The sequence below is a fragment of the Rhodnius prolixus genome, unplaced genomic scaffold (assembly GCF_049639745.1).
Source record: "Rhodnius prolixus isolate KJV_2025 unplaced genomic scaffold, Rpr scaffold_7, whole genome shotgun sequence".
NCBI classification, from domain to species: Eukaryota; Metazoa; Arthropoda; class Insecta; order Hemiptera; family Reduviidae; genus Rhodnius; species Rhodnius prolixus.
The window spans coordinates 19,331,251-19,346,266 of record NW_027411582.1 but is presented as its reverse complement, the minus strand read 5'-3'; the positions used below and the strand labels follow the sequence as shown (position 1 = coordinate 19,346,266).

At 30.7% G+C, this 15,016-nt stretch overlaps 1 protein-coding gene across 5 annotated transcripts in view; it reads left to right on the top strand.

Moving 5' to 3' along the window:
- LOC141447128 (cytochrome P450 4g1-like) overlaps positions 1-12,527 on the top strand; it is a 45,646-nt gene extending 33,119 nt beyond the window's left edge. For 3 of the 5 annotated variants that reach the window (XR_012454152.1, XR_012454151.1, XR_012454150.1), the window contains one exon: positions 1,033-1,150. Coding sequence is in view for 2 of the 5 variants with exons in the window: in XM_074114347.1 (XP_073970448.1) it covers positions 1,033-1,221; positions 2,997-3,066; positions 3,147-3,276; positions 5,368-5,407; positions 5,488-5,600; positions 6,302-6,539; positions 7,157-7,339; positions 11,096-11,256 (1,124 nt within the window). In the remaining 3 variants the exon portion in view is untranslated. Of the gene's footprint in view, positions 1-1,032; positions 1,222-2,996; positions 3,067-3,146; positions 3,277-5,367; positions 5,408-5,487; positions 5,601-6,301; positions 6,540-7,156; positions 7,340-11,095 lie in introns of those variants that run through there. The other 2 variants (XM_074114347.1, XM_074114344.1) reach the window with 1 other exon arrangement.
- Positions 12,528-15,016: the final 2,489 nt, after the last annotated feature.

Here is a 15,016-nt window from a genome sequence, read left to right as displayed (position 1 = left end):
CGCCTACAAAAACATTCATGCTAATAAGTACACTCACGCCAATAAATACATTCATGCTAATAAGTACACTCACGCCTATAAATACATTCATGCTAATAAGTACACTCATGCCAATAAATACATTCATGCTAATAAGTACACTCACGCCTATAAATACATTCATGCTAATAAGTACACTCACGTCAATAAATACATTCATGCTATTAAGTACACTCACGCCTAGAAATACATTCATGCTAATAAGTACACTCACGCCTATAAATACATTCATGCTAATAAGTACACTCACGCCTATAAATACATTCATGCTAATAAGTACACTCACGCCAATAAATACATTCATGCTAATAAGTACACTCACGCCTATAAATACATTCATGCTAATAAGTACACTCACGCCTATAAATACATTCATGCTAATAAGTACACTCACGCCTATAAATACATTCATGCTAATAAGTACACTCACGCTAATAAATACATTCATGCTAATAAGTACACTCACGCCAATAAATACATTCATGCTAATAAGTACACTCACGCCAACAAATACATTCATGCTAATAAGTACACTCACTCCTATAAATACATTCATGCTAATAAGTACACTCACGCCAATAAATACATTCATGCTAATAAATACATACACACAATCATAAACTTACACTCCTTACATGCATTCAAATGGGGAGGTGCTCGATATTTCACTTTTCATTTAAATAAAGTTTAACCTAACATAATCTATAATAATATCCTAACCTAATTTTTCAAGATCAAATCTTAATTCATAAATTGTAATCGATAACTATAAACCTGGTTAGATCAAATTTTATTGTGATGATAAAGAGCAAAACTGCACACAAGTAATGAAAATAAATAAATAATAAAACTAGGAAGGTTATTTGAAAATTATAGTTGCTAAAATTGCACCACTTTCTATTTCAAAAAAGTATCTGGCTTCTTCACACGTTTTGATGGTTAGTTGTTTGATATTTAATTTTAACATAGGAATCATCAACTTATTATGAGTAGGTCAAGAATGGCGTGATCTACGTAAACCACTGGACAAACTTTTAACTAAAAAGATGGTTGAATCAAATTTGGAAATGTTCCATGATACAGCTTTAAAAGTGTGTAAAGTAATAAGTAAGCATGCAGAAAAAGGAGAAACTTTTAATATCAGACGTAATTTAACTGATTATGGAATAGATACACTCTGTGGTGAGTTTTTTTTTTTAATTTAAATATATTATGCATTATTAATCGTATATTTACATTAGAATCGTATTATTAATACCACTTTAACATCTTTGATTTATTGTTATTTTACAAATGTTTATTGTATCTCTGACCAGTCACTATCAGAGGATTAATCTGTTTGGTGTAGAGATTTCTAGTTCACTTACGTTACCATCTCGCACTGCACATGATGAGTCATCTTTACCTTGGTTAGCAAGTGTAAGGAAAGATGTTATCCAGCACTGCGGACCTGCGAACTTGACCGTACTTTCGCTACTAAGACATACTGCATGGCTATTGCCAAATTAGGCGTTGCCAAAGAGATAGGAAAAAGTGTTAACGTTATACTGTTGGCTATTTATTCTAGTAGGGGTATAAAAAAGAAGCAATCTTTTTTTAAATAAAATAAATAAATCAGTTAATTCTACATCTTTTTCAGAATATTGTACTTACTCAAGGGCTATAACGGTCCATGAAGGACCCGAGCCTCAGCCACTACAGCTCTCCACCTATCTCTGTCTCTTGCCGACGTTCTCCATCACTGCTGACCAAGGGCTTCCAAATCGTCCAGTACGTCGTTTAACCACCCTAGTCGAGGTCTACCCCACGGCCTTTTTTCCACCAGGGTGTCCATACAATGCTGGGACCTCTCGTCTCCTCAGTGCTAATGTCCTAGCCATCGTAGTCTACCAGAATTTATATCTGGCTCATCGAACAGTTCAACGACTTCTCGATTTGTCCTAATTTTATAGCCATTCTTCTTAATACTTTTCTTTCCCACCTGCACAACCTTTGTTCGTCCCCTTTGGTTAATAATACCCATGCTTCCGAACCGTAGGTAACGATTGGACGCAGGGTACGATAGTCTGGTAGATTCTTATCTTTAAAGCTCGGTACAAGCATTTACTTTTAAAAACTGGCTGCAACGCCTCTATTACCGGCCAGAATATTGTATTATTGTTCAGAATTTAGTTTCCATTCTGTAATAGGACTTCGAATAGTTTTGTCAAAAGGCATTTGTCTGCATGCCTTTGGATCACTCGCTGACATAGTACCATTCCTTGTTTTAAAATAAAACTCTTTAGTGTTATTTTTAGGATGAAAAATCAGTCCAATTTCTAAAAATACTTTTTCACAATCATGGGTTTGAAAACGGAGGTTTTCGGTTGAAAATTGGACGGATCGCCATACTCTTCATACCAATAATAATAATAATAATAAAAATTATAAAAATACAAATAAAATAATAAATAAAATAAATACTCTTATTATTTCTTAATTTTCAGTAAGTGGTATTATCTCCAACTCTATAAATATAATAGGTCATTATTAAGTAACTTCTGCAACATAGTACTAGGGTCCAAATTCAAAATTTTGGGTTTTTAACGTTCATGGAGTTGCTGCAGTAGAAAAAAAAATCAAAAAAAATGATTTTTTTTTTCTATTTTTTCTGAACCCCATTTGAAGTGGGATTTACTAATATTAATTGGAATTCTATTCAGAACATGGGTTTATCCAAGCTAACTGTTATACTCATATGCGATGTAAACACTGAAAGCAATCTTTTGCATGGTGAAAGGCCAGGATGATACGCATTAAAAAAAAAAAAAAAATATCCGTAATTCCATTATGTTGGAGGTTTCAGCTTGATGCTGCCCTTAGATTTCCCTGAAAGTGTACCATTCTTTTAATGGTAGAGAAACGTTGAAGGAAAGATAATGCCACAAATAATATTTTTATTCATATTTTGTATTTAGCTTCAACCTTTGGATACGCTTTGAACGAAGTTGAAAAAGAAGAAAACAATTTTTTAGACTTGTTTGAAAAGTAAGAGGCAAATTAATTTTACCAAATTAAATAAACATGAAAATATTTTCAACTTTACCAAGAAATAAATATGTTTACAGGATGCGAGAATTGACCATAAAACTTGTTTTCCGTGTGCTAAATCATTTTAGTTTACTAAATGCAAACTTATCTTCTGATGGAAGACGTTTAAAGAAATTAGCGGAATCGTTTTGGAAATTAATTTACAAGGTACGTAAAGGAATCTGATTAAGAAATAAGAATCTGGTTCCACTATTCAGTAATTTCATTTAAGAATTAAAAAACAAAAAATGTTTGGTCAATTTTCTCTATAACGAGAATGATGGAGTACCTAATGCTCTGCTGAAAGTTAGTTGTTAAATTCTTCTGTGATGATTGCATTCTCTCATAAAAAAAACCGAACTCCTCAGACCTACTTTTCTCTTTTGATGTAATATCCCCCATAAATTTTAGAGTTTCATTCTCCTTAAGGAACTGCAATAATAATAATAACATCTTGTAACAGCCAACTCTATTAGAGCATAGAGATGCTAATAATTCAGAAATACTTTTTCCAACAAAATTTAAAATTACCCAGGATAGTAAAGCAACAAACTGAATGACGATAAAAGACAAGACCTATTACTAATTTTTAGTTGCATTTAAACTGTTAATGTTTGCTGTAAACATTATTTTTATTTATTATAAAATAGTTAATGAATAGCCTAGGGCAGCGGTTCCCAATCTTTTTTCATTAGTGTGTACCCCTAACATAATAATAATAGTTTTATTGAAGAAAATACATTTTCATAATTTACATAAATTATAAATAAAAATTTCAACCGGCTTACTCGTGGTCTCATGGACCGTCCGAGGAGTTGCCATAATTCAAATTAAATAAATGTATACATTAATTAAAAAACAAAACAAAACAAAAAAGAAGAAATAAACAAACAAAATTCTTGCAAATAAAACTAAATACAATTATAAACTATAATAAGAGCAATATTAAAAAACTAAGATGACAAGATAATAATCAAGTGTAATTAAATTCTTGTATGAGCTCATATCTGTAATTCCACGCTGATTTACAGTAATTTATCAATGGGCGCCAGTCTTTACCGTTAAGATACTCCAGAAATTCAACATAAGATAACTTTTCTGCACCAAAGTACCGTAGGCGAAACTCTCTTAGTATAGGGCAAATACAGACGAAATGGTACACATCTTCATTATCCCTTCTATCGCACAAAGAACAGAGTTTTATTGAGTCACCATACGGTATCTATTCAGGTACAACAATTCTCCCCTAGTTTTAATGATCCAACCTGCCGACTGGCTGTCAATACTGCTATAAATATAATTGCTTTTCTCCAAATATTTATACAATGTATGATTTTGACTATTTACTGATTTTAACTTAAAAGAATTCACTATTTTGCTTTGCATTTTATCAATTATATCATTTATATTAAATTCTTTTTTTACAAATGAATCAAAATCTATATCATACATTTTGCATAATTGTTGCCAGTCATTATACCAAAATACTTTCCTTTTAATTATTTCATTCACAAGTGTACATGGGTATCTGGTTGGTGCAAGCTGAAAACATCTATGAACATATTTCAAATGTATTTCAATGTGTACCCCTAACATATATATATAAAACATATCACATATAAAACATATATATATAAAACATAAAAATAAAAAAATAAAATAAAATAAATAATCATGTTCTTGATTTGACGTATTGTAACTTTAAATTAACAGCAAAACAATCTGAATATAATGTGTCTTGTAAAGAACATATACATATGATATGTTCCTATTAAAAAAATAAAGGAGAAGTAAATTATATGTGGACCATGTGTAATATTAGTCAAAACTAAAGCAACATTTTTTCGAATTTTTACATTTTCAAGAAATCATTTAATAATTCTTGATATACATATATAATTACTTTTTTAAAAAATATTGCAGTAACGAATGAGTACTTAATTCTTGTCAATTTATATGTTATTCAATTTTATTATAATAATTTTGTAATTAAGTTGTAGAATCATTTATTATATAATTTTTTTCTTATTAATAATATATCTGTATAATTTTTATATCTTCCGCCATAATAACTTTTTTTTTGCTTACCCCTAAACAATCTTTCGCGTACCCCAGGTTGGGAACCGCTGGCCTAGGACATTGTCAAAAGAGATACTATTGGTTTATAGAAGTTAAGCTTCAAACAAGAAATAATAAGATTGCCATAGTTGCCAAACTAAACAAACGCTAGTAAATTATGTTTATTTATTTATTTTTTAGGTTATAAAGCAAAGTATTGATGATAGAAAAAAGTTAGGAGGTATGTACTCTGTTATATTTATAATGCACTTGCATTTTTTTTTTTCCTTATGTGAATATTTAGTGTTATTTACATTTCAGAGGATGTTGATGCGAAACCTGCTCTCTATTCTGATATAATTGCACAAAAAGCAACGAAAGATAAACTATCTTGGGAAGAAACTGGAAGGCTTGCCACGGACTTTGTATTTGCTGTAAGTTTTAGAAAAAATTTTACTATTCTAATCTAGAATTTGGATCAAAAAGTGCACTGAGTAGGTTCCAGAAGCCACGATCTTAGGATGCATTCGCTCCTTATTTTCTTGGAAAAACGTATTAATTTCGATGCTTTATTTAATTCTCTGGTAAATTCTAATTCTCGCTCAGATTATAAATTTTGTTTCGCTGTAGAAAGCAGCACACATAAGCCCTATGTCCTTGAAAAGTGTAAGGATAGAAGCAAGACTCTGTTCGGCTCCGAATTATAAGCGTCAAACGAAGGAATCTTTCCTAAACGTACTTACTCTAAAAAAAAAAAAGACCACCAGGCCGAAATTTTCTCTTTGGAGCGATTCCAAAGTTGGTTTCATCCAATGAAAATGCTTCTTCAAAAGTCAATGCCACGTAGATTGAACGGTTCTTGTCATGCTTTTCCAGATAGATTTTGGAATGCCTTATCTATGTAATACCTTGCCAGTGGAATTTTTGCTTGCCTGTTTACCATTCTCCAATGGCCTGAGGAGTTGTTATCTATCCTGTGCAGTTGTTATCTATGTATATAATGCTCATAAAAGTTCGAGGCCTGTGGGTATTGGTACATCACTAATAATACCTCTATAATAATTTATTGCATTGATAATAACTGTTATTAAAACAAGTAAACAATTATGTTATTTTTATTGTTCAACTTTCTCAGGGATTTGATACATCGTCTGTGATCACATCATACATTATATTAATGTTGGCCATGTATCCTGAACACCAAGAAAAGGTATATAAAGAACAATTAGATATTTTAGGAGAAGATCCTTTAGTGTCACCAACACCGCAGCAATTATCCAAAATGACTTACTTGACACGAATAATTAAAGAATTAATACGTCTTTATAGTCCACCAGCAATATTTAGAACGTTAACAAATGATTTGGATTTAGGTAAGTTATATCAAAGTTATAATTAGTACATTCAATATAATTATATATTTACATGAGTTAGTAGCACGGTGGTAATGGTGAGTTGGACGACTATGATTCAAATCTAGAAGCGTTAAACTTAGATTTCGTTTCTTCTTAGTAACCTCTACAGCTCACTGTCTAGCGAAATATACGTATGTAGCTTGAAAACACTGTCCAATGCCCAACAGTGCACTGAGTAGGTACCAGAAGCCATGATCTTAGGATGAATTAACGCCTTATTCTTTGGAAAAACAGATTAATTTTGATTCTTTAATTTAATTCTTTGGCAGAATCGATTGACACTGATATATACTAATTCTCTCTTTAGATTATAAAAGATAAGTTTGGAATGTTATAATTTTATTAAAAGAATTATTAAAAAAATTCAGGATGCAGTACTTTTTGTAAGATTATTGTAATAGGCCCGTAAATAGTTACTGTAAAATGGTGATAGACATTAACCCGATTGAAAAAATTGGCATTATTATACTTTATTTTATTTTTTTCATGAGACGTTTATAAAACAAGATGTAAAAGAATGAATTATTTAAATCACAATTACCATTTACCTGAATTTGATATAAATATATTTGCAGGTGATGGCATCAAGCTACCAAAAGGTTGTATGGCTCTTATTGCGTTTATGTACTTACATAGAGATCCAGATATATGGTCACATCCAGAGGAATTCTATCCCGATCATTTTCTACCAGAAGAGGTAGCTGCCAGGCCCAAAGGTGCCTATTTACCTTTCAGCTGGGGACCACGATCTTGTCCAGGTAATGAAATGTGATAACAAAAAATTTGAAGTGGTATCACAAGAATAAAATGATTTAAAGGTTTATTATATTAGATTTTGTAAATGCCTTTGCTCTTAATAATTAGCTATGCTTAATTGAAAAAGGCTAATTGCAATACCATCAGTTTACTGAATCACTAAATTGAAATTTAAACCATTATGAAAATGTCGAATCCTACTGAAATAAGTTAATTGGAATTATAAAGAAGATAAAAGTATTTAATTTTTGCGGCCTTCAGTTTGACAATTCATGTTCCATGCTAGTAAATTTGCATTTTTTTTTTCCTAAAACCAAGAAGTGCAGGCTCTTTTAGTATGCAAAATAACAGTGGTAGAAACCCTAAGGCTGGAAACATAGTGGCGCGGCGAGCAAAGCGGCGATGATAGCTGCTTCAAATCAAAGAGAGCGACGAGCAGCGAGCAAAGATTCGCATGCACATAGTGACGAGTTTAGACGCGTTTCTCCTTTCGACGAAACAAGATGGAGGAACTATTTTTATATGAAAATTCTTCGTTGAAACTATGGTATTTGCAGCAGCTTAGTAGTAGGAGCTGCAGTGTACATGACATAAATAAGTCTAGAAATGAACTTGGTGAATTTCATCACTTGTACCAACAACTTCGGGAGCATCCTGGCAAGTTTCATGCGTATTTTCGAATGTCTATATCAACATTTGATTCCATACTAGCCCAGTGTAACCCCATTAATCAAAATCAAATTTTATTGTTTTTGAGTAATACAGCTCATAACATGAGTTAGGCACAATATAGAAAAAATTAACTATGTAGGTTATTTACTAAATACAAATCTGTGTAACCCCATTAATCCTAGCAGTTACTTTAAGATAAGAAAATCAAAATAAATAAAAATAAAATAGAAGTATATGCAGATAAAAAGAAATTAGTCAATTAAAAAAACACAATAATTTTATTAAATCACTACACCATGATTTGTCGTAAATTAATGTTGTTCATCTGAAAAACTGGAGTAGTACGACGCTACAGAAGAAGGATTGGAGAATTCGTCCTGATCAGAAGTAGTAGGACGTGAAAATGTAATTTAATTTTGCCTAGTATTTAGATGAAAGTTAGCATTAAGGGATTGAGAACCAAATTAAATGTAGCAAAAATTACCTGAATTCTCCATTAACTACTAATTGTTAATTAATTTAAACTATTAATTATTAAAAACTATTGTAGCTTCACAAATACTATGGCCCCACAGAGGTTTCTTTAAACAAACTAAACCAATAAATGTATCAATATCCATAACCTATGAGCAATAACCTTTACAAATTGAGCGCGATGATAGCGAAGAAATCAAACATGTCATAACGCTTCGCTCTACTCTCTATAGATAGCGTTGCTCTATTTTCGCTTTGCTCGCCACTATGCGCGGTCCCATATGTTTACTTGTGTTTGATTTCGCCGCTTTGCTCTTCGCTATCATCGCCGCTTTGCTCGCCGCTCCACTATGTTTCCAGCCTAATTGATACATTATTGGTTTAGTTTGTTTAAAGAAACCTCTGTGGGGCCATAGTATTTGTGAACTACAATAGTTTTTAATAATCAATAGTTTAAATTAATTAACAATTAGTAGTTAATGGAGAATTCAGGAAATTTTTGCTACATTTAATTTGGTTCTCAATCCCTTAATGCTAACTTTCATCTAAATACTAGGCAAAATTAAATTACATTTTCACGTCCTACTACTTCTGATCAGAACGAATTCTCCAATCCTTCTTCGGTAGCGTCGTACTACTCCATTTTTTCAGATGCTCAACATAAATTTACGAAAAATCATGGTGTAGTGATTTAATAAAATTATTGTGTTTTTTTAATTGACTAATTTCTTTTTATCTGCATATATTTCTATTTTATTTTTATTTATTTTGATTTTCTTATCTTAAAGTAACTGCTAGAATTAATGGGGATACACAGATTTGTATTTAGTAAATAAACTACATAGTTAATTTTTCTATATTGTGCCTAACTCATGTTATGAGCTGTATTACTCAAAAACAATAAAATTTGATTTTGATTAATAGGGTTACACTGGGCTAGTATGTAATCAAATGTTGATATAGACATTCGAAAATACGCATGAAACTTGCCGGGATGCTCCCGAAGTTGTTGGTACAAGTGATGAAATTCACCAAGTTCATTTCTAAACTTATTTATGTCATGTACACTGCAGCTCCTACTTCTAAGCTGCTGCAAATACCAAAGTTTCAACGAAGAATTTTCATATAAAAATAGTTCTTCCATCTTGTTTTGTCAAAAGGAGAACGCGACTAAACTCGTCACTATGTGCATGCGAATCTTTGCTCGCTGCTCGTCGCTCTCTTTGATCTGAAGCAGCTATGTTTCCCGCCGCTCCACTATGTTTCCAGCCTAAGAAGACGCTTAACCTAGTTCTCCATGTGATTAAAATAATTCTCTTTACAAAAGATGTTTACCCATCTGTGATTCTAATAACTACTATTAGAATGAACGACAGAAATAGGTTCATAATAAATAATGTTTTTTTTGGTTCACATCTAATATTTTTGAGCTCAGATTTTCAGTGCATCTAAACTTATAAACTAAAACGGATGTAGTAACTTTTATAATTCGATTATTAATTTAAAAAAAAATCTTTATAATTTGTTCTGGAATTGCATGGAATCCACTTTGTTTTCTGAAATGGATTTTAAAAACGAATTTCTTTTTCAACAACTTTAAAGGAGGTTGTTACAGAATGGTAACGATAGATTCATTAGAGTAATAAGAATTTCTACTTATCGTAAAGTGAAGCAGAGCTTAACATTATGTGAAAATAGTTATTTTTTTTATAAGAATTAATAGTAATAAAAGAGGATAAGTTTTTGTTTGATTAGCTCCAACAACCCGATAAACACACCCTTAGCATTATTCTAAAATACTATGTCTTGTGCTGAAAATATTGTTTCTATTATTTTTATGTTTCAGGCATTCCATCATTAAGTGCCTAAAATTCTCTTCCTTATTGTATTGATTACGATTTGGCGTCTGTTTGACATTAATTTTGTTTAGATATGACCCGCAGACAGCGTGGTTAGTCCTCAAGTCCATTTTTCGTCATGTTTCATCTGTTTATTCAGCCCCAGGCCTTAAAAAAAAACCCCATGGTTGTCCGGGTACTTTGGGGCATCATCGTTTTCTGAAAATACCATTTCTGATTACTGTTATAATCTATTTCCCTGGTTTCAAGCGTTCCACTTGTAATGTGATTTTTAAATTCACAGGTTTAATTTTATATTTGCGGCCTCACCAGTTTTCGTTAGCTAAAGAAGCAACTCCACAATTACATTACCTTTAATGCTGAATTTCATGATCACTAACTCAGTAGAAAAAAACACAGTTATTCCCATTCCGTTAAATGAGCCGGTAATTGAATAGGTATAAATGGTCAAAGTGGGTTGGTTAATGCAGTTTTGCCAGTTTATTCAGTACAATTTGGTTAACGATTAATATAATGTAATTCTAAAAATCAGTTTCTTCAATTATTTATTTGAGAGCCAAGTAGATAACTACGATTTCTGCCATATAAACTGTGACGTACATTTTTAGTTGTGCTACATAATTCTCAAAATTTTAGCTTTTTTTTTTTTCATTTCGAAATTATAAAATTGAATAAACTATTAATGATTATTATTTTTATAATTTTTTTTTAATTTCTTATTTTCAATAAATTTCTGTAAAATTTACTTTTCAGGAAGTATTTATGCGATGACATCAATCAAGGTGATCGTATCCGCATTGATAAGAAGGTACAAATTTGAAACAGATTTAACATTTGACCAGCTAGAATACAGGTATTCCTTGTTAATGGAGGTCAGCCAAGGTTATATGGTCAGGATTAAATCAAGATATTGATAAAATTTTGTATAGTTGAAGATGAATTTGTAGTTAAAATTATTAAGAATATTTTAGACTTTAAGTGAATTGTTTTTATTTAACGATAAAGACTTTCAATTTAATTTCTAAGAATGAAAATTCTTGGATTATAGACTGTGTTAATAAAAATTTTAAATTTTTTATTCGAGATTGATTTTGATCTAGGAAATGTTTTACATGCTTTTCAAGTACACATTTACTGACGTCTTTTTTTAAAAAATGCAGAATCTCATTATGCTTTACTTTTTACGATTTATTTAAAAAATGTATAGCAATGATAATAAGCAAAATATGTATATTATTGGTAAGTTTCTGAATTGTATTAATTGGAGAAAAATCATGTAGCATTGGAATAAGTAGGGGTATTAAAAATAAGAAGTGTCCTAATATTATAAGATTTATTATTTATATTAATATTATTTATATTTATTTATCATTAAGGCTAAAGCCTTGTACAAACGGAATGCCATTAGTGAAATAAATATGTAAGGGAAGATGTTTTATTTTTATATGAAATCATCCTGAACTACAACATCAATAACTGTAGCAAAGAAAATAATTTATAGGAGAAAGCTAAATGGATTTTTTTTCCTAATATTTTTAGTACAAACGGAATGCCATTTGTGAAATAAATATGTAAGGGAAGATGTTTTATTTTTATATGAAATCATCCTGAACTACAACATCAATAACTGTAGCAAAGAAAATAATTTATAGGAGAAAGCTAAATGGATTTTTTTTCCTAATATTTTTAGTACAAACGGAATGCCATTTGTGAAATAAATATGTAAGGGAAGATGTTTTATTTTTATATGAAATCATCCTGAACTACAACATCAATAACTGTAGCAAAGAAAATAATTTATAGGAGAAAGCTAAATGGATTTTTTTTTCCTAATATTTTTAGTACAAACGGAATGCCATTTGTGAAATAAATATGTAAGGGAAGATGTTTTATTTTTATATGAAATCATCCTGAACTACAACATCAATAACTGTAGCAAAGAAAATAATTTATAGGAGAAAGCTAAATGGATTTTTTTTCCTAATATTTTTAGTACAAACGGAATGCCATTTGTGAAATAAATATGTAAGGGAAGATGTTTTATTTTTATATGAAATCATCCTGAACTACAACATCAATAACTGTAGCAAAGAAAATAATTTATAGGAGAAAGCTAAATGGATTTTTTTTCCTAATATTTTTAGTACAAACGGAATGCCATTTGTGAAATAAATATGTAAGGGAAGATGTTTTATTTTTATATGAAATCATCCTGAACTACAACATCAATAACTGTAGCAAAGAAAATAATTTATAGGAGAAAGCTAAATGGATTTTTTTTTCCTAATATTTTTAGTTATACGTTTTATTTTAAATATTTTTAGTTATACGTTTTATTTTAAAAAACTTTTTAAAAAGTTCAAGAAAAGAAAAGTCATCATCCAATTTCCATAAATTATCAGAATTAATCTACAGAATGTTTTCTATGTATTTATGAAATAATACACATACTCGTTCCATTATTTATTTTAATTTTATTTTTTGACGTGAATACGTCTTTAAATTTGAATCGTATGGTGGCAATCCAAAAAATCTAATGATAACAAAATCGAGGGATACAGTTTGGCATTATAGTTTCGAATCTATCGTCTACATCTAAAATTAAATTAGACCACTGGATAGCTAAAGGATCAAAGAATTCATTACGATAAGCGAGGACTGTGACACATCGCCGCCATTTTGAGATAATTTTGCTGCGTATCGAGATTTGCAATTAGTATAACTTTTAACTCGGAGAAGCTACGATGTTCGTTTAAGTTTTAATCGTCAGCTGTCGTCACAATCAATCGATTGTATATAAAACATTAGTGTAAAATAGTGACAGTGAATAAAATAAAAGTGTTAGAATAAAAAAATATCAAAAATATATAATGTTGGAAAAGCCAAAACCAAATACACAGATCATATACGGTTGGAAAGGGCTTCTCAAGAACAATCGAATGGTAATAATAAAACACCATATGACCGAGTCAAGCTGTGCCGGGAACGTAAAAGAATGAATGCGGCCGAGCAGATCATAGCTTCACTGATTGTAATTTTGTTAACATTGACATTTCGGAAATTTATTTGGAAATGAAAGACGCAAAAGCTGGTGATGTCTGTCTAGTAAACGAAAAAGGCCAATGGCATCTTCAAATTCGTACTCGGGTGTGTGTATATCCATTCGGGCACAGCTTTAGCAGAAATTAAACTCTTTATGTTACGATCGTTGTTAAAATATTCCAAAAATATCGCTAAAATTATACCCGATTACGAGCCTGATCTTACTACACCAATTACGATAGTTGGAGACTTTAATGTTGATGTCTCGCAAAAACGCTCATTGCCCAACTTCATTGCTCAGCGAGTTGAATTTGTCTTATATTGAAACTTCTCCAACAACGTTAGCTAATACCTATATTGATTTAACGTTTACCAGAAATCTCGATGTATCTTGTATGCCATTTGTGTCGTACTTTTCGTATAACAGACCTATAATTAATAAAGTTATATTGTAACACAGTAATTATTTGTTTCCTTGATTTCATCCTAAATACATAAATAAAAATATTTTATATAAAAAATATAACCCGTTATGTAAACATATTCACGCACAACACACGGCCGTGTCCATGACACAGCCACAGTAGAGCTTTTTTTTTTTTTAGCGCATCGACTACCTTGCTCTTAGCGCCCATTATTTATTATTATTATTGTTTTTATTTTTTATAGTAAGTGCCCATGCAGCTAGATTTTTTATTGTTTTTTTCCAACTTCAGGGTTTCTTGTTTTTTGTGATAGTGCAAGAGCTTCGCTAGATGGCCATGCGTTAGTGCAATGTATAAATGTACAATTGTCATTTTTCATGGCAATTTTCATTATTATTATAATTATTATTTAATTTAATGTCCGTCAACAATTTAAGGTCATTGGCGCTCGGAGCTTTTTGCAGTGCACTGTTCATTGCAACTGTTTTTTTATTAATTTAATTTTTAATTACGGTTTCAAGATGTAAAACTATTTCTAAACAATTAATTAACTAGTAAATGTAATTATAAATAATGAGTGCATGCTTTTTACGGTAAATGGAGGGCCTTGATCCTATTTTATTCATCTTTTAGCTAATATTTTCGTTAAACAACACTTCTGCACAGTTTATTTAACGTTGACAATAAAAATTATTCTTTGCCGCAACCCTTAACTTAACACATTGCCGACCGCACGAGTTGCAAGTGAATATAGTTTGAATCACTGTCTGAATCTTCCAAATTACTCTCTGAATCGCTTGAAATTATTCTACGAGTAGATCTATTTCCTGGTTTGATAATGTCCCCCATCATGGATATCAAAATTGTTTTCTGAACATTCTAATGCCAGTATCAAGATGAAATTCATTAAAAGCATCTTCAATTTCCTGGGACATTTTATTAAAGTCTTTTATTATATTACAAAGATAAATTACAAAATAGATATGGAGTTGTTATGCTCAATACAAAAATTGTAAGACTGGAATTGTAGATGACTACGCTATCCACTGTAATCCAATATGGCGTTTATTTTTTTGAAAATTTCATGAACCGTTTATCAGCATTATTTTTAGCAATATCTCTTTCTTTCTCATCTCCTAATTCTTTTACTCTCTATTATTTAAAAAATATAGTGATAATATATAGCGATCAACGATGAGAAGCGGAC